Here is an 18,910-nt window from a genome sequence, read left to right as displayed (position 1 = left end):
GCTCCGAAGGCTCCCCAAATCTCACCATGAAGCCAACCCTCTGGCTCCTTCTCCTACTCTGCTTATCCTTCAAGACCACCCTCTGCTTGAAACCTCCCTCTCCCAATCTACTGGACTCCTCAAATGTCAGCAATATCTGCCTTGGCCTCAAAATTCCCACGCTGATGCGCTCCAGAAGTCACCCCTTCAAAAGAATCCCCCGAAAAGTCAACCACGCCTCCTTAAAGCCTGTGCCCCCTGCCAATCTTGCCTCTGACTCTCTCCCCCAGTCCTGACACTTTATTGGAACGCCAGATCCACATGCAACAAGATTCAAATTCTGAAGGACCTTCTTGAGGATTTTGACCCTGGATTCTTGTGCATCATGGAGTCCTGGATTACTAAAGACGACCTATTTACACAAAACGAACTCTGCTCCCATGGCTACCAAGGCCTCTTCTCATCCAGAACTAACCGGAAAGGGTAGCCACACCTCACTAGAATATATGCTAGTTTCAGTCAGCGATGAACTCCACATTCACGCTCTGGGTATCTTGTTACCATATTGACCACCTACCCCCTTGGACCAATTCCTCCAAACTTGACCTCGAGATCATAACAAACGCCCTTCTTAAATTTCAAAGATTGCTGATCATTGGGGTTATTAATCTCCACCTTGACGACACCACCAGCAAGGATGCGACTGAATTTAATAACTTCCTCACCTCTCTAGGTTCCCCCCCTGCATCCTCTCCAACCCATGAAAAGGGGCACACACTAGACTTCATCAGTTTCCTCGATCTTACTGCTTACAAAACTTCAGTTGTTGACACCCACTGGGAACACGTCCCCTGGTCCGACCACTTCTTAGGAGCTCTCTGTCTCCCCATTTTCATGTCGCATCTTGGGGCCCCACCCCTTACCATTAATTCCATTACCTTCCGCAAAAAAATTTCGAGCGATCTGTTTTGGACCAAATTTCTCAACCAATTCTCCGTTCCTAAGCTTGTAGATTCAGAAACCAACTGGCACAACTGAATTGCCCTTTCTGAGTCCATCTACCACTCCATTGCCCCACTATCCACTAAAACCATCTCCTACTCCCGTAAAGACCCCTAGTTCCTTCCATATCACAGAGAACTGAAGCAGAAATGTCGAGCTTTGGAGAGTAAGTGGAAAAAATCTAAATCTCCTACAGATAGACAGACCTGGAGGGTCAATATTAAGTTCTACAATACAATACTCAACAAAGCAAGGAAGAACTTCTACGGTGACAAGATCTCCAGATCAAACAACCAGAATAGTGCGTTATTTAACATCTGGCGCTCCTTAACTTCTAATAACGATTCCTCCATGCTTCCCTCCTCTCCATCAGCCGATGTTCTAGCAAAATTCTTCAATGAAAAGGTTACCACCTTAAGAAGCTCCTTCCCACCTGCAGTCTCCTACAACTCTCTGGTTCCCACCTATTCCAACTTTACCCTAACTGCCTCAAACTCTATCCCAGTCAACAGATCCTGGACTGCCTTTGAGCTCGTTTCCAAATCACAGGTCCTTAAACTCTGCCTCAAACTGAAATCTTGCAACTGCACCTTGGACCCATTCCCCTCCTACCTATTCGAGAAAATTCCTGTACAGGCCATCTCATCTCTTACCAAACTTATAAACTCTCCAGAAATGGGACATATTGCTCTGACCCCACTACTGAAAAAAGCTGACCTAGATCCCTCCACACCATCCAGCTATCGTCCAATAGCAAATATCCCTATCCTAACCAAATTGCTAGAGTCTATCATATCCACCCAACTCTCATCCTACTTAGAAAGATTCTCTATTCTCCTACCCTACCAATTTGGCTTTAGACCCAACTTCAGCACCGAATCCCTACTGGCCTCATTAATCTCTAAGGTTCAACAACTTCATTCTCGTAACAAGTTCGCCCGACTTGGAACCAGTGCCGGTGCCCGAAGATCCTCCCTCTTCTGGCGCGGCCTGGGCTGGGTGGTGCGTCAGAGATCCTCCTCCTTCTGGGCTGGGCTGGGCTGGACTGGCTTTGAGCATTTGCGCATGCTCAGAGCCTTCTGGTCTCGCTCTCTCCGAGATTGAGAGCGAGACCAGAAGGCTTTGAGCATGCGCAAATGCTCAAAGCCAGTACAGCCCAGCCCAGACCAGAAGAAGGAGGATCTCCGACGCACCGCCCAGCCGCGCCAGAAGAGGGAGGATCTTCGGGCACCGGCACTGGTGCCAAGTCGGGTAAAGGGTGTCATTGACTGCTCGGGGGGAGGGGGAAGTAGGATCGCGGTGGAGGGGGGCAACGCAAGCCGGGGGGATGCCGGATCGCCGGTGGGGGGGGTTGGAACAGCATCGGATTCCTCAAGGGGGGGGAGAATGGAGCAGCGCCGGTAGCCTCGGGGGGGGGGGGGGGGAGGAGGTGGAACCAATCAAAGCAGTTTCCCTTACTTCCTATGGGGAAACTTGCTTTGATATACGAGCAATTTGGTTTACGAGCATGCTTCTGGAACGAATTATGCTCGTAAACCAAGGTTCCAGTGTATATTTATTATTTATGTTATGTGAATGTTCTTCCATTCTGTCTATTATGGTATACTAGCTTTATAGCCCGTTACATTAACGGGTGCTAGAATATGTGTGTGTGGTTGTGTGTCTGTCTTTATTTCTTTCTCTCTCTGTCTCCTTAGCCGCTTTCTGGGCTCCCCCTGTCCAGCAGTAGGCCTCTCTTCCTTTTTTTCCCCCCCTGTCAATCAGCACCTCTTCCTGCGCCCCCTGTCCAGTAGTAGGCCTCCCTTCCTTCCACCCACCCCCCCCCGTCCTAAGTATTACCTAAGTGCTTTAGCTGTGCTGCCTTGAAGGAGGGCTGCCAGCACCGCTCTGTGAAGGCCTCCTCCTGGTAGCCGCTGCTCCGCACCGGCGTGCACGGCCGAAACCAACTCCTCCTGTCAAGCCGCCACGCGGGCCTGAAACAAACACCGCGGCCTGCAGGCGCCGACAGCGGGCTGGAAATAGCGGATCGGTGTTTTGGGGATAGTCTTCAGCGGCTCGGAGCCCTCCTCCCCACAGCTGCCGCCAGCGCTGCAAGAGGGAGCAGGGCCTGGGCGGGTTGGGCGCGGCGGCTAGCAAAAGTACAGAAGCAATCACCCATACCTCCCCTCCCAAAACAGGCCTTCCTGCAGTGCTAACCTCTTGGGATTGCTGATGGAGGGAGGTGGAGCAGTGCCATCTCATGAGGGGTTGAGGGAGCAACACTGCCATATGGGGGAAGGTGGGAGCTATGGGGAGGAGAGCAGCGCTATCACATAGGGAGTGATTGGAGCTTGGGGGGGCAAGACAGCATTGCAAAATGAGGGTTGGTAGGATCTGGGGGAGGGGATCAGGAGCAGCATTGCAAAATGAGTGGTGGGGGGATCTGTGTTGCAGGATAAGGGAAGGAGAACAGCACTTTGAGGAGTGTGGCAAATGTGGAAGGGAGGGTAGCAGTACAAAAAGATGAGGAGTGATGGGGGCAGGAAGGGAGGAAGACATAGGAAATTGCAAGTTGAGGTAGGAGAGCAGCACTTTGAAGAGTGTGGGAGCTGAGGGGGGGTAGAGAGGAGCAGTGCAGAAAGATGAAGACTGATGGGAGGAAGACAGAACTGCAAGTTGAGGGATGGTGGAACAGGGGGAGAGGAGCAGCGTTGCTAGATGAGGAGAGCAGCACTTTGAAGAGTGTGGGAGCTGAGACGTTGTAGAGGAGGCGGTTGAGTTCCTGGAACGGTCTGGCAGCCCTGGCAGAGACGGAGCGGCCGAGAGAAGCGTACGCTGCCGACAGGCGGGGTCCTGCTCCGGTGTGTCGCTCGCGCACAGCAGCAGGAGCAGTGCCACCAGCAGCAGTGCCGCCATTGCCGCTTCCAGACACTGCGGGAGCCCCCGCGCCTCGCATCACCCTGGCACGCGGAAGCGAGCGGCAGTTGGTTGCAGAGCGCGCGAGGCCAGCTTTTCAGCCTTTCTCGAGGGGGCAGGACAGGCTGGTGAGGAGCTCGGGGGCTGCTTCTGTTCTTCCACCGTGTCACGATGGCTGGCTGTGGTCCCGGCTTGTGGAGGTGATCGACGGCTGTCTGCGGTCCCGGCTGGAGTCCTGGTGAAGTAGTAAGCGCGCATGCGCACTCGTGCCGCCACATCCCGACGGATCAGGGAACACGCAGCGCGAGTGCACATGCGCGCTTAGCGTTTTATTATTATAGATTGTATTTACATTTCACATTTCTGTTACATGGTGGTTCTGCAGTGGTGTTATATGTGTATATTTTTTAATACTGTTTCATGGTACCATAAATTCTGTTATCCAGCACCTATGGCGATTGGTGGATGTCGGATAATAGTTTCTGGTTGCTTGAGAGATAAAATAGTTTTGTCTCCCTTCCCACCTGTAGGTCCAGCATCTGTTCTTCCCTTCTTTCTGTCACTTTCTCTCCCATTTTCTGTCAGTTGCTCTCCCATTTTCTCCCCCACTTATGGGTCCAGCATTCATCCATCCCCCCCCCACCTAGTCTGCCCTCCCTCCGCATGGGGGTCTGACCTCATGGACTCCCCTCACTTACTGAAGCAACAGCAGCAGCAGCCGGTCAGCAGAGGCAGTGCTGAAAACAGGCAGCTCATGGCCAGCTCCAATGGGGCCTTTCCTCTGATGTGTTGGAAGTGACGCATCCCCCTGCTGGGGTTTGGACACAAGCAGCCTGTTTTCAGCACTGGCGCTGCTGTTTCGGTAAGGGAGGGAGACGAAGGGGGGTTCACGGGTCAGGACTGCTTCCTTGCTTTGGGGCTGGAGGGAGGGGGATTTGTGACTCAGGACTGCTGCCTTGCTTCGGAGCTGGAGGAAGGGAGGTTTGTGGCTCAGGACCACTGCTGCTACTTCTTTGGGACCATTTTTTTTTTGACGGCTGGGTGAGAGTGCCAGTTGCTCGAATACCAGTTAATCGGGATTCTACTCTAATCCTATTATTAGGTTTTAGTTTGTTGTTTCCAAGTTTACCTCGTTTATTGTATTCATGTTTATATTTGATCATTTCACTATTGTTATGCTGTTAACAAATTTGTAAGTGCCTGCTGTACACCACCTTGGGTAAATCTCTTCATAAAGACAATTAATAAAATCCAAAAAATAAATAAGACAGTGTATTAATCAAATGGCTTTGGATTTTAATGGGTTCAACTTCAATTGGTATTCTTTTAACTATGCTGCAATTTTCTGCAGACCATCATTAAACCTGGAATACCTCGTTGCCTGCCAGGTTTTCTGGATATCCACAATGAATATGCATGATATTCATTTGCATACATTGCCTCCTTTGTATGCAAATCCCTTTCCTACATATTTGCTGTGAATATCCTGAAAACCTTACTGGCAAGGGGATACTCCAGTAAGGGCTATGTCACCATTATCTAAATGTTCATGAATATCATTGATCAGCGAGATTAGCATTGTTTCTATTCTGTTTGCCTCTCAAAACCCTGATTGATGTAAACAACATAATGTTTATGGCCATTTTAAATGTGAAGTTATGTTAATCATCAAACAGATCATTCACTCAGTTACCGGCAAACTATTTCTGTTAAATGCCTTTTCTAATTGCAACACAGATAATGTTGTTTATATCTCTTTATCACCCATATGGGATGATACACTGAAAAAAACCAAAGAAAATGTAAAACTAGCATATTAGAGCATACAAATTACCTCAAAAGGGCTGAGTGCCTTTTATAGAATAGCACATAGCATTAATTCCTGTTCCAAATTTGGGCACTAGCATTTTTGCCTAAATACCAGTTCCCAATGCATTTGGATGCTTAAGTGGCACTATTCTATAACAGTTCCCAAATTTTTGGTATACCCCTGACCCATAAGTGCCCCTCCCATTGCCACCCTCCCTTTTGTCTTGGAAAGCTATGGAATTTAGATGCCTAGCAATATAGAATAACATGCAGGCAGATGTGCACCCAAATCCAAATTAGTGTCAATTATGTCCATAATTTATTTTTATCATCCAGTTCTTTACTGTAATTAACTCATTAACTGATTAAGTTTTGTGCATGTGTTGGGATTGTGCCCATATTTGGGTGACTTTTACAGAATCCGAAGGTATGTTCTTATTTGCTTATATTTTACTTGTATGTGTCTGAGCAATTTCATAAGAGCCTATCTGAGCATGTAAAAGGCTGTTCTATATATTCAAGTGTGTTATAAAATTACCACATTTAAAATTGGAATTTCCATTAGTTATTTTGGTAGTATGTTATCTATATTGATAATAGTTTTACACTTTTACTGCTAATTTTCAGAGTTCTACAGTTTGAACTTTAGAACCTGAGCAGAATTACTTTTGCATATATGCACAGAAAAAGGGTTATACAGTTTTTTCTGTGTAGAATTGTTCAATGATAGGGGATAATTCTATGTGGAGCAGCATAGATTGAGACAAGAATGCATGTAAATGGCAGGTATTCGAACATAAGAAGTGCCATTTCCGGAACAGACCCTAGGTCCATCAAGTTCGGTGATCCGCACACGTGGAAGCCCCGCCAGGTGTACCCTGGCATAGTTTTAGTCCCCATATCACTCTAAGCTTCTCATAAGGAGATGTGCATCTAGCTTACCCTTACTTACGTCACCTTATGCCACTCATAAGGAGATGTACATCTAACTTACCCTTAAATCCTAGAACGGTGGATTCTGCAATTACCTCTTTTGGTAGAGCATTCCAGGTGTCCACCACTCATTGCGTGAAGCAGAACTTCCTGATATTTGTCCTGAAATTGTCCTCCCTTAGCTTCAGTCCATGTCCTCTTATCCGTGTCACATTGGACAATGTAAATAATTTTTTTCCTGCTCTATTTTGTTGATTCCTTTCAGTATTTTAAAAGTCTCGATCATATCCCCTCGCAGTCTCCTCTTCTCAAGGGAGAACAATCCCAATTTCTTAAGTCGTTCTTCGTATTCCAAGTTTTCCATGCCCTTTATTAGCTTTGTTGCTCGTCTCTGCACCCTCTCGAGTATTTTTATATCCTTCTTTAGGTATGGAGACCAATGTTGGACGCAGTATTCCAAGTGTGGTCTGACCATCGCTTTATAAAGCAGCAGTATTACTTTCTCCAGTCTACTTGTGATTTCCTTTTTATCATGCCTAGCATTCTATTTGCATTCTTCGCTGCTGCCATGCATTGCGCCGATTGTTTCAAGGTCCTATCGCTTAATACGCCCAGGTCCCTTTCCTGTTCGGTTTTTCCCAGAGTTGCACCTGACATACTATACTTGTGTTCCTTATTTTTTCTGCCTAAGTGCATCACTTTGCATTTTTCCATATTAAACTTCATCTGCCATTTATCAGCCCAATTTTCCAATCGGCTCAAGTCGCTCTGGAGTTCCTCGCTGTCCTTCTGCAACTTGATTGCCCAGCATAGTTTTGTGTCATCTGCAAACTTGATGATCTCACTGGATGTTCCATCCTCCAGGTCATTTATGAAGATATTAAATAAGATGGGCCCAAATACCGAACCCTGGGGCACACCGCTAGTCACAGTCTCCCAGTCTGAGAATTTCCCATTTATGCCCACTCTCTGCCTTCTGTTCTCCAGCCATTTGCCTATCCATCTTAGTATGTCTCCTTCTATTCCATGGCCTTGCAGTTTCCTGAGGAGTCTTACATGTGGAACCTTGTTGAACGCTTTCTGAAAATCCAAGTATATAATATCCACCGGTTCTCTATTGTCAATTTGTCTGTTCACTGTCTCAAAAAATTGAAGTAGATTCGTCAAACATGACTTCCCTTAACTGAATCCATGTTGGCTGGCTTTCATCAGGTCATGTGTGTCTAAGTGCCGGGTTATGCTATCCTTGATCAGCGCCTCAACCATCTTCCCAGGGACTGACGTGAGACTCACAGGTCTATAGTTGCCCAGTACTCCTCTTGATCCTTTTTTATATATTGGCGTGACGTTCGCTATCTTCCAGTCGTCAGGTATCTGTCCTGTTTTGATTGACGGATAATAGTTCTCCGATTTCCACTTTTAGCTCTTTCAAGACTCTTGGTTTAATTCTGTCCGGTCCAAGGGAGATTGGTCACATAAGAACATAAGCAATGCCTCTGCTGGGTCAGACCTAAGGTCCATCGTGCCCAGCAGTCCACTCACGCGGCGGCCCAACAGGTCCAGGACCTGCGCAGTAATCCTTTATCTATACCCCTCTATCCCCTTTTCCAACAGGAAATTGTCCAATCCTTTCTTAAACCCCAGTACCGTACTCTGCCTTATTACATCCTCTGGAAGCGCATTCCGGGTGTCCACCACCCGCTGAGTAAAGAAAAACTTCCTAGCATTTGTTTTGAATCTATCCCCTTCCAATTTTTCCGAATGCCCTCTTGTTCTTATATGTTTTGAAAATTTGAAGAATCTATTTCTCTCTACTTTCTCTATGCCCTTGTAGGTCTCTATCATGTCTCCTCTGAGTCTCCGCTTTTCCAGGGAGAAGAGCTCCAGCTTCTCCAATCTTTCAGTGTATGGAAGGTTTTCCATGCCCTTAATCATTCGTGTCACTCTCCTTTGGACCCTCTCAAGTATTGCCATATCCTTCTTAAGGTACGGTGACCAATACTGAACACAGTACTCCAGGTGCGGGCGCACCATTGCCCGATACAACGGCAGGATGACTTCTTTTGTTCTGGTCGTAATACCATTTTTAATAATACCCAACATTCTGTTTGCCTTCTTCGCGGCTGCTGCGCATTGCGCCGTTGACTTCATTGTTGTATCCACCAGTACACCCAAATCTCTTTCAAGGTTACTTCCCTCTAATACTAATCCCCCATTTGGTAGCTGAACATCGGGTTCTTTCTCCCTATATGCATGACCTTGCATTTCCCTACATTGAATTTCATCTGCCATTTATTCGCCCACTCCTCCAGTTTGCTTAGGTCCCTTTGTAGGTCCTCACACTCTTCCGTAGTTCTAACCCTTCTACAGAGTTTAGTGTCATCCGCAAATTTTATAACTTCACATTTCGTCCCCGTTTCCAGATCATTAATAAATACATTGAACAGCAGCGGTCCAAGTACAGACCCCTGCGGAACTCCGCTCGTGACTTTCCTCCAGCCCGAGTAGTGACCCTTCACTCCAACCCTCTGTCTTCTGCCTGCCAACCAGTGTTTGACCCATCTGTGTACATCCCCTTCCACCCCGTGGTTCCACAGCTTCCTAAGTAACCGCTCATGGGTACCTTGTCAAAGGCCTTTTGGAAGTCAAGGTAAATGATGTCTACAGGTTCCCCTTTGTCCAACTGGCTGTTTACCCCCTCAAAGAAGTGCAGTAAGTTTGTTTGGCACGATCTTCCCTTGCAGAAGCCATGTTGGCTCGCTTTCATCAGCCCATTTTTTTCGATGTGCTCACAGATGCTGTCCTTTATCAGTGCTTCTACCATCTTGCCTGGAACCGATGTCAAACTTACCGGCCTATAGTTTCCCGGGTCTCCTCTTGACCCCTTTTTAAAGATAGGTGTAACATTTACTATCTTCCAGTCCTCCGGAATCTCTCCAGTTTTCAAGGATAGGTTGCAAACTCGTTGGAGTATTCCCGCTATCTCATTTCTTAGTTCTTTTAGTACCCTAGGGTGGATTCCGTCCGGGCCTGGTGATTTGTCGCTTTTCAATCTATCTATCTGTTGGAGGACATCCTCATGGCTCACCTCTATTGCTGACAGTTTTTCTTCTTGATCACCATGGAAGATCACGTCGGGTTCCGGTACACTGGATGTGTCCTCGCTTGTGAAGACTGACGAGAAGAATTTGTTTAACCTGTCAGCTACCTCTTTTTGCTCCTTTATCACTCCCTTTTTATCTCCATCATCCAAAGGTCCTACTTCCTCCCTCGCCGGTTTCTTCCCCTTAACATATCTGAAGAATGATTTGAAGTTTTTTGCCTCCCTGGCCGGTCTCTCTTCGTATTCTCTTTTCGCTCTCCTAACCACTTGATGACATTCTCTTTGGCATTTCCTGTGTTCATTCCAGTTTTCCCCAGTTTGGTCCTTTTTCCATTTCCAGAATGATTTTTTCTTGTCTCCTATCGCTTTCTTCACCTCATTGTTTATCCATGCGGAGTCTTTTGTTCGGTTTTTTTTTTGCACCCTTTTCTAAATCTGGGGATGTACATATGTTGTGCTTCTTGCACTGTGCCCTTGAATAGAGACCAGGCTTGCTCTACAGTTTCTGTTTTCCTTGAGCTGTTTCTAAGTTTTTTTCTTACCATTGCTCTCATAGCATCATAGTTCCCTTTCTTGAAGTTGAACGTTGTCACTGTGGTTCTTTTCCCTTTTGTTGTACTTACTCCTAATTTGTACTGGATCATGTTGTGATCACTGTTTCCTAGTGGCCCTACTACTTCCATTTCTTTTGCAGGTCCCCCTATTCCGTTGAGGATTAGGTCAAGAGTGGCATATCCTCTTGTTGGTTCCTTAACAAGCTGATCCATAAAGCAGTCCCTCACAGCCTCTAAGAATTCAGTTTCCCTCGCACAGTTTGAGTTTCCAATATTCCAGTTTATCCCGGGGTAGTTAAAATCTCCCATTACTGTCACATTCCTATTGTTGACTTCCCGCCTCAATTCTGCTGCCAGATCACTTTTGAGTTTGTTGATCTGGCAGTAAATCTGGTCCAAGTCCACTTCTACTGTTGCTCCTTTGAACACTTTTACCGCTTCTGGAATTGTTGCAGTGTCTCCCACCAATTGTTCCAGGAAGCAGTCATTTAAAGTGTGTGTAAACACATTTGTTAAATAAGAAGTTTCCAGCAAGCAGTATCCTGTAAGCAGATGTCTAGATATCATAGCACATTTTTTTTAGGTGAATTTTGTGTGGGTAAAGTAGGACAGAGCAAGGTCAGGGTGCTTAATTAAACGTGTAGATTATTAAATCTTATAATTTGTATGTTTTTTCTAATGTAGATGTTAGCATTTATATCAGTTGTATGGCTGGAGTAAGGGTTTGTGCCTTATATATAGGTACATTTTTGGCCACTTTTGCTAATATTCTATAAAGAAATGTAGGTATTTTTTTTTTTTTTTTAATATAGAATAGGCTTCAAAAAGGTACTTTCCTTACGTTTCCCTTATAGAATTATTATCCACACTAGTGTTAAGTGTTACATTAACAGGTGCTAGAATATATGTCTGTCTGTCTTCTTTTTCTTACTTTCTGTGTCTCTCCCTGCCCCTGTCTCTCTCCCTCCCACTGTCTGTCCTTCTTTCTTTCTGGTTCTCTCTCTGGAACCCTGTCTGTCTGTCTGTCTTTCTTTCTTTCTTTCTGTCTTTCTCCCTGCCTGCTGTCTTTCTGTGTGTCAGTCTTTTGTTCTAATGCACTGCCTGCCTGCCTGTCTTTCTGTCTCTCCATGGCCCCCTTCTGTCTCCCCTCCCCCAAAGCAAACCAAGATTGCTCCCAGGCCCCCTTTCCCTCTCCGTCCCCTCCACTTCCCTGTGCAGAAGCAGCAGCAGCATTTTCCTCCCACACTTCCCTGTGCAGCAGCAGCATTTCCCGCCCTTCCCTGTGCAGCAGCAGCATTTCCCCACACACACACACTCACTACCCTGTGCAGCAGCACCATTTCCCGGCCTTCCCTGTGCAGAAGCAGCAATCCCCCCCCTACACACACACACACTTCTCTGTGCAGCAGCAGCATTTCCCACCCTTCCCTGTGCAGCAGCAGCATTTCCCGGCCTTCCCTGTACAGCAGCAGCATTTCCCCCCTCCACACACACACTTCCCTGTGCAGCAGCATCATTTCCCACCCTTCCCTGTGCAGCAGCAGCATTTCCCGACCTTCCCTGTGCAGCAGCAGCATTTCTCCCCCCACACACACACACTTCCCTGTGCAGCAGCAGCATTTCCCGGCCTTCCCTGTGCAGCAGCAGCATTTCCCGCTGCCCCCTTCCCAGCCGCCGCGTTTAAATTCAGCGAAAACTAAACTAAACCTTAGGTTTGTATACTGCGCCATCTCCGCAAGTGCAGAGCTCGGCACGGTTTACAGAGTTAAGAGGAAAGGAACTACAATGAGGGATAAAGGAGAGGGACTAAGAGGAAAGAGAGGGACAGAATACTGGAGAATGGGAGGTGATTAGATTTTTGCAAAGAGCCAAGTTTTCAAGTGTTTGCGGAAGGATTGGAAGGAGCTTGAGTTTCTGAGTGGGGATGAGAGGTTGTTCCAGAGTTCTGTGGTTCTAAAGGGGAGAGATGTTCCAAGTTTTCCTGTGCGGGATATACCTTTTATAGAGGGGAATGATAGTTTCAGTTTTTGGGAGGGTCTGGTGGAGTGTGGTTTTGAGGAATTCCAAAAGAGTGGGATAATGGGAGGAAGGACGCCATGTAGGATCTTGAAGGCTAAGCAGGCACATTTAAAGAGGACTCTGGAGTATACTGGGAGCCAGTGAAGCTTGGAGAGGAGTGGGGAGACATGATCGAACTTGCCTTTTGCGAAAATAAGCTTAGCCGCGGCGTTCTGAATTAGCTGAAGTCTATGGAGGTTTTTCTTAGTTAGGCTTATATAGATGGAATTGCAGTAATCCAGTCTAGAGAGGATAGTAGATAGAACGAGTGAGAATGATGAAAGTGAGAATGATGAAAGCAGGATCTCACCTTCCTCAACATATGAAGGCAAAAGAAGCATTTTTTTATCAAAGAGTTGAGGTGATCATTGAAGGAGAGAGAGGAGTCTATGACGATGCCTAGGACTTTGCTTGAAAACTCAAGCTGAAGAGTGGGTCCAGAAGGTAATGGGATGGAGGTGGGTAAATGATCTAATGTTGTGCCGAGCCAAAGTAGTTTTGTTTTGGACTCATTCAGTTTCATTTGTACAGATTGGGCCCAGGATTGGAGATTCGTAATACAAGTGGATATGTTCTCAGCGAGGTTAGAGAGGTTCGAGTCTGTCTCGAGGAGGATGAGGATGTCATCGGCGTAGGTGTAGAGAGTTTCTAGAGGGGATAGATGAAGGAGTTTCAGAGAGGATATGTAGATGTTGAAAAGGATAGGAGAGAGAGGGGAACCTTGCGGGACTCCACATTTCGGTTTCCAGGGAGGGGATGAAGTACCGTTTAAGTTAACGGTGTAGGAACGGAAGCGTAGGAATTTCCAGAACCAATCTAGGACTGTGGAGCTTATGCCTATTTCGGAGAGTTGGAAGATTAGGATATCGTGATGGACGACGTCGAAAGCTGCGGAGATATCGAATTGTAGGAGAACAGCGAATTTGTTGCGAGAATGGAGTTGTTGCACCTTAGAGATTAGTGAGGCCAGAAGGGATTCGGTGCTGAAGTTGGGTCTGAAGCCGAATTGGAGGGGTAGGAGGATAGAGAATCTTTCTAGGTAGGATGAAAGTTGAAAAGCGCTGCACTGCGCTACCACTGGCTTCGGCGTCTTCTGTCCACTGCGGCCAACCCTAGCGGAAACAGGAAGTAGTCAGAGAGGGTGGGCCGCAGTGGACAGAAGACGGCGAGGCCAGCGTTAAGCGCGGTGCAGCGCTTTTCTCTGATTTTAAATGCGGGTGAGTCGGCGATAAGGAGGAGGCTTTGGCGGTGGTGGTTTTGGCGGTGAGTGAGGGCGGGAGGGGGGAGTCACCGGCTGTGTTGTGTTTCTCCACTTTGTCTGGCCGCCGCATACGTACTCCTGCTGGCCACAGACCTACTGATTAGAGATCACGGAAGCACGCAGGTAAGTGTGCATGCGCGGCTAGGGTTTTATTATATAGGATGTGAATATGTACATTTCATTTGTTTTGTTCTGTGTTTTGTGAATGATTTTTTGTTTTTCTTCTCTTCTACTCTTCCAGGATACAACCTTGAAAACAAAAAGCAGTGAATTCAAAAATTCCAGCAGAAGGTCAGGAGTCATTTTGTCAGATCAGGAGTTGAGGGCTGAGAGAGCACTGATGATTGTGTTGAGAATTCAGAAGGTAATGTCTTTCCAAGAGCTGTCAGAAGAACTCACAGCAGCAATCTTTTGGTGTAGGAACCAACATTGGCGATCAGAAGCCACTTTTTTGGGAAATATGTTTCTGAAAAGCAACAGGCTGAAAAATGTGGAAACATTGGGATACAGGTATGTAGCAAATTCTTTATTTACAGAAGTTTTCAAACATTCCACATTAAAATCTATGCAAGAAATGAGCACACCAGTTAATTTAGCACTGTCTAAGAAAACACCACTTATTTGCTTTATTGCTTTCAAAGATCCATTACTCCTGGCAGAGTTCTGTGCAAAAAATTTGAAAATTCTACACACAGTATTTCAAAATTATGAAAAGTGTTTTGAGTAGAATTTCCCTATCCTAAGGCCTGAAATTCCTTCCTGTTTTTTCTTTTTTCAGGCTTTAGCTTCTCTCACTCAAACTGCTCTCTCTCTCTAAATCCCATCCCTATCTTACTTGCACCCTGAATACTCTCCCTGACCCCCATGGAAAAAAACGAGAGGAAATGCAATTCTGGACTTAATTCTAAATGGACTATGAGGATTGGCGCAAGGTGTAGAAGTAGAAGGGACGCTGGGAAGCAGTTATCACAATATGATCCGCTTCAACCTGGACACAGGGGCAAAACATCGATCCAGAACGAGCACTGTAAAAATGCTAGAGCAAGTATGGTCACTTTTTAAGAACACAGTCACCAAGATGCAAAATCTATATATACCGCGTATCAGCAAGGGATCCAAGAGGAAAAAGAACAAGAAACTGGCATGGCTCACTAATGGTGAAGGAAGCGATCAGTCAAGAAGGAATAAAAAAGGTAAAAAACTGTAAAAAGCATCAACAACATCAAAGCAGGTGCCCTAAGGCGGTAAGAGGGGCCAAAAGAAACTACGAGGAAAAAATAGCCATGGAGGCAAAAACTTCAAGCCATTCTTTCGATATATTAAGGGGAAATGACCCGCGAAGGATGGATGACCATGGAATAAAGGGAGTGCTAAAGGAGGACAAAGCCATTGCCAACAAACTGAACACATTTTTTTGCATCTGTATTTACCGAAGAGGATATTCACCACATACCGGAAGCTAACAGGCTATGCGCAGGAAACGAAGATGGGAAACTGACAGGGTTAACGTTCAGTCTAGAAGAGGTAAGCAGGCAAATTTATATGCTTAAAAACGATAAATCCTTGGGACCAGATGGCATTCATCTGAGGGTAATCAAGGAAATGAACGGGGCTATAACTGAACTGCTTCAACTAATAGCCAATCTGTCGATCAAATCAGGAAGAATTCTGGAAGACTGGAAAGTGGCGAATGTTACGCCGATTTTCAAGAAAGGTTTGAGGGGAGATCTGGGAAACTACAGACCGGTGAGTCTGACCTAGGTACTGAGAAAGATGATTGAGACTGCATTATTGATCACCTTAGAAGAACAGCCAACACTTGACAAAATTGCTGCACTTCTTCGAGGGAGTAAACAGGTAGATAGACAAGGGCGACCCGATCGACATTGTATATCTGTATTTTCAGAAGGCGTTCAACTAGGTCCCACATGAATGACTACTTCAAAAAATTGCGAGCCATGGAATTGAGGGTGAAATACTCACGTGGATTAAAAACTGGTTGGCGGATAGGAAACAGAGATTGAGGGTAAATGGACAATACTCAGACTGGAAAAGCGTCACGAGTGGAGTGCCGCAGGGTTCGGTGCTTGGACCCGTGCTCTTCAACATATTTATAAATGACCTGAAAATTGGTACGACGAGTGAGGTGATTAAATGTGCAGATTATACGAAGTTATTCAGAGTAGTGAAGACGCAGGAGGATTGTAAAGACCTGCAACGTGACATAAACACGCTCGAGAAATGGGCCACGACATGGCAAATGACGTTTAATGTGAATAAGAGTAAGGTGATGCATGTCAGTAATAATAATCTTATACATGAATACAGGATATCCGGTGCAGTACTTGGAGAGACCCCCAGGAAAGAGACTTGGAAGTACTGGTCGACAAGTCATCCACGCAATGCGCTGTGGCGACAAAAAGAACGAACAATGCTAGGAATGATTAAGAAGGGGATCAGGAACAGATCGTAGAAGGTTATCATGCCGCTGTACCGGGCCATGGTACGCCCTCACCTGGAATACTGTGTCCAGCACTGGTCGCCGTACATGAAGAAGGACACAGTACTACTCGAAAGGGTCCAGAGAAGAGCAACTAAAATGGTTAAGGATCTCGAGGAGTTGCCGTACAGCGAGAGATTAGAGAAACTTGGCCTCTTCTCCCTTGAAAAGAGGAGACTGAGAGGGGACTTGATCGAAACGTTCAAGATAATGAAGGGAATAGACTTAGTAGATAAAGACAGGTTGTTCACCCTCTCCAAGGTAGAGAAAATGAGAGGGTACTCTCTAAAGTTAAAAGGGGATTGATTCCATACAAACATAAGGAAGTTCTTCTTCATCCAGAGAGTGGTAGAAAACTGGAACGCTCTTCCAGAGGCTGTTATAGGGGAAAACACCCTCCAGGGATTCAAGACAAAATTAGACAAGTTCCTGCTGAACCAGAACGTAGGCAGGTAAGGCTAGTCTCAGTTAGGGCACTGGTCTTTGAACTAAGGGCTGCCGCGTGAGCTGACTGCTAGGCATGATGGACCACTGTTCTGACCCAACAGCAGCAATTCTTATGTACTGTATCCTGTGGTAATGAAAATTACTTCAGTGTTCTCCTCAGAAATTTTTTCCAGCCGGGTGGCATGAAAAAGTAGCCAGGTGGGGCGAGATGGGGAAATTTGCTGGTGGGGAAAATTAAGGGCTCCTTTTACAAAGGTGCGTTAGGGCCTTAACGTGTGCTAAATTGCCGCGTGTGCTAGCCACTACTGTCTCCTCTTGAGCAGGTGGTAGTTTTTCAAGTAGCTCGTGCTAATCCGGTGCATGCGCTTAAAACACTAGCACACCTTTGTAAAAGGAGCCTTAAATGTGTAGTATTTTTATTAGTTAATTATTATTTTCCAATGCTCAATATGACTTCCTTTTTTAAGGTTTGACACTTGTGCCAGAATATTTTTACTAAATTTAAGAAGTATCCAATTCTAGAAGTGAATAATTAGATATTTGCCCTCTTTCAAATGGTATAGAGGTTTAAAAAAGGGAAATGCGTTAATGAAATCATTAGGTTCAATCTAGCCATTTATTTCTGCATGAATTTAAACAACTAAAAGAAAGATAAATATAGCTCTACAGCATCTCTAATAATGTTTTGATCACTAGATTCCGTCCTGAGGTCTCACTGAGGATATGAAATGGATGCAATCTCCACTTCCAGACCTCTTCCACATAATTTATGGAAAGGTGTTACTGAGCCTTGAAAGAGATCTGTGTGATTACACTACAGCAAAATTAAAAAGTAGCAGATAAAAATCAAAGTGAGAGCTAGGGCAAAACAGTTTAGGTAAAGATGCAGGTAATAATTAGCAAAATATTTGATTTTTATTTGTTTATAATGTAATTTGAAAGCTGCTTGATGTTAATACAGCTTTAATTTAATTCTTTATAGTGTGTGTGTGTGGGGACAACACCTACGTCAACCGTAAAGTTAGAATAGGTCATTAAATCCAGTGGTGTACCTAGTATATATGACAGCCAGTGCTGATCATTTTTTTAACAACCCCCTCCTATATATAAAAAAGTTATTTTTAGTAATAATCCATGAGTCACACAACAAGGGTGCACCTAGGAAAAGGCAGCATCTTAAACACTGCAGTGAGTACTAGAACACCAACACACGCATTGTAAAATTAAACAAGCCAGATCCTGCACAGTCAATCGATCCTGTACAGTCGATGCTAACAGAAAGCCATGTCCTTTTCATACACACAGAACACAGTTACATCCTTGCCCAATATGGAATAATCACAAACTAAAAATAGAAATATGTAGACAAAAGTTAAACCTGAACTAAGAAACCAGACTCTGCATACAATGCAACACCACAGAAACTGGCACGTCCCCTAATACTGTGCAAAATATAAAGACAGTAGATGTAAATTTGAAAAAACTGCTGAATAGCAATCACCACTTTACAAATTAACAAAGCGAGTTTCCCCATAGAAAATAAATGGAAACTCGCTTTGATACATTCCCCCCCCCCGATAACCGGCATTGCTCCCCCGCAAAGGCCCCCTCGCTCCAACCGGCACCCCGCGCGAACTGCCCCCCCCGCCCGATCAACTTAAACTTACCCCCTCCCCCCCCTTCTAGCGCCCCAGTTGGGTACAGCAGCAACAGCATTTCTCTCCTCTGGCCCTCCGTCGCCCCCCACCCCTGGTCAGCAGATTCGCTACAGGCTAAGGCAGGAGATAGGTCAGCGACGGAAGGAAGCTTACAACTTGCTGCTCTTGCTTGCTTCGGGCCTTCCTCGCTGTCGGGTCCTGCCTTCACGGAAACAGAAAGTAGGCAGGACCCGGCAGCGAGGAAGGCCCGAAGCAAGCAAGAATACCAAGTTGTAAGCTTCCCTCCCTGCCCTATCTCCCGCCTTAGCCTGTAGCGAATCTATTTCTCGGACCTACTTTGTTTAGGTCCCTTTGTAGGTCCTCACACTCTTCCGCATTTCTAACCCTTCTACAGAGTTTAGTGTCAAATTTGCGAATGACACTAAACTCTGTAGAAGAGTTAGAAATGCGGAAGAGTGTGAGGACCTACAAAGGGACCTAAACAAACTGGAGGAGTGGGCGAATAAATGGCAGATGGACTTCAATGTAGGGAAATGCAAGGTCATGCATATAGGGAGAAAGAACCCGATGTTCAGCTACCAAATGGGGGGATTAGTATTAGAGGGAAGTAACCTTGAAAGAGATTTGGGTGTACTGGTGGACACAACAATGAAGTCAACAGCACAATGCGCAGCAGCCGCGAAGAAGGCAAACAGAATGTTGGGTATTATT

At 45.7% G+C, this 18,910-nt stretch overlaps 1 protein-coding gene across 5 annotated transcripts in view; it reads left to right on the top strand.

Moving 5' to 3' along the window:
- The window catches only part of NEPRO (nucleolus and neural progenitor protein), a 280,012-nt gene that overhangs the window by 188,070 nt on the left and 73,032 nt on the right, over positions 1 to 18,910 (top strand). For 4 of the 5 annotated variants that reach the window (XM_033949209.1, XM_033949208.1, XM_033949210.1 and 1 more), the window contains exon 8: positions 13,836 to 14,104. In XM_033949209.1, coding sequence (XP_033805100.1) covers positions 13,836 to 14,104 — 269 coding nt within the window. The remainder of the gene's footprint in view (positions 1 to 13,835; positions 14,105 to 18,910) is intronic. The other variant, XM_033949212.1, reaches the window with a different exon arrangement.

Source organism: Geotrypetes seraphini, chromosome 6 (genome assembly GCF_902459505.1).
Source record: "Geotrypetes seraphini chromosome 6, aGeoSer1.1, whole genome shotgun sequence".
NCBI lineage: Eukaryota > Metazoa > Chordata > Amphibia > Gymnophiona > Dermophiidae > Geotrypetes > Geotrypetes seraphini.
Note: the sequence above shows the minus strand (reverse complement) of the source record. Positions and strands in the feature narration are given on the sequence as shown.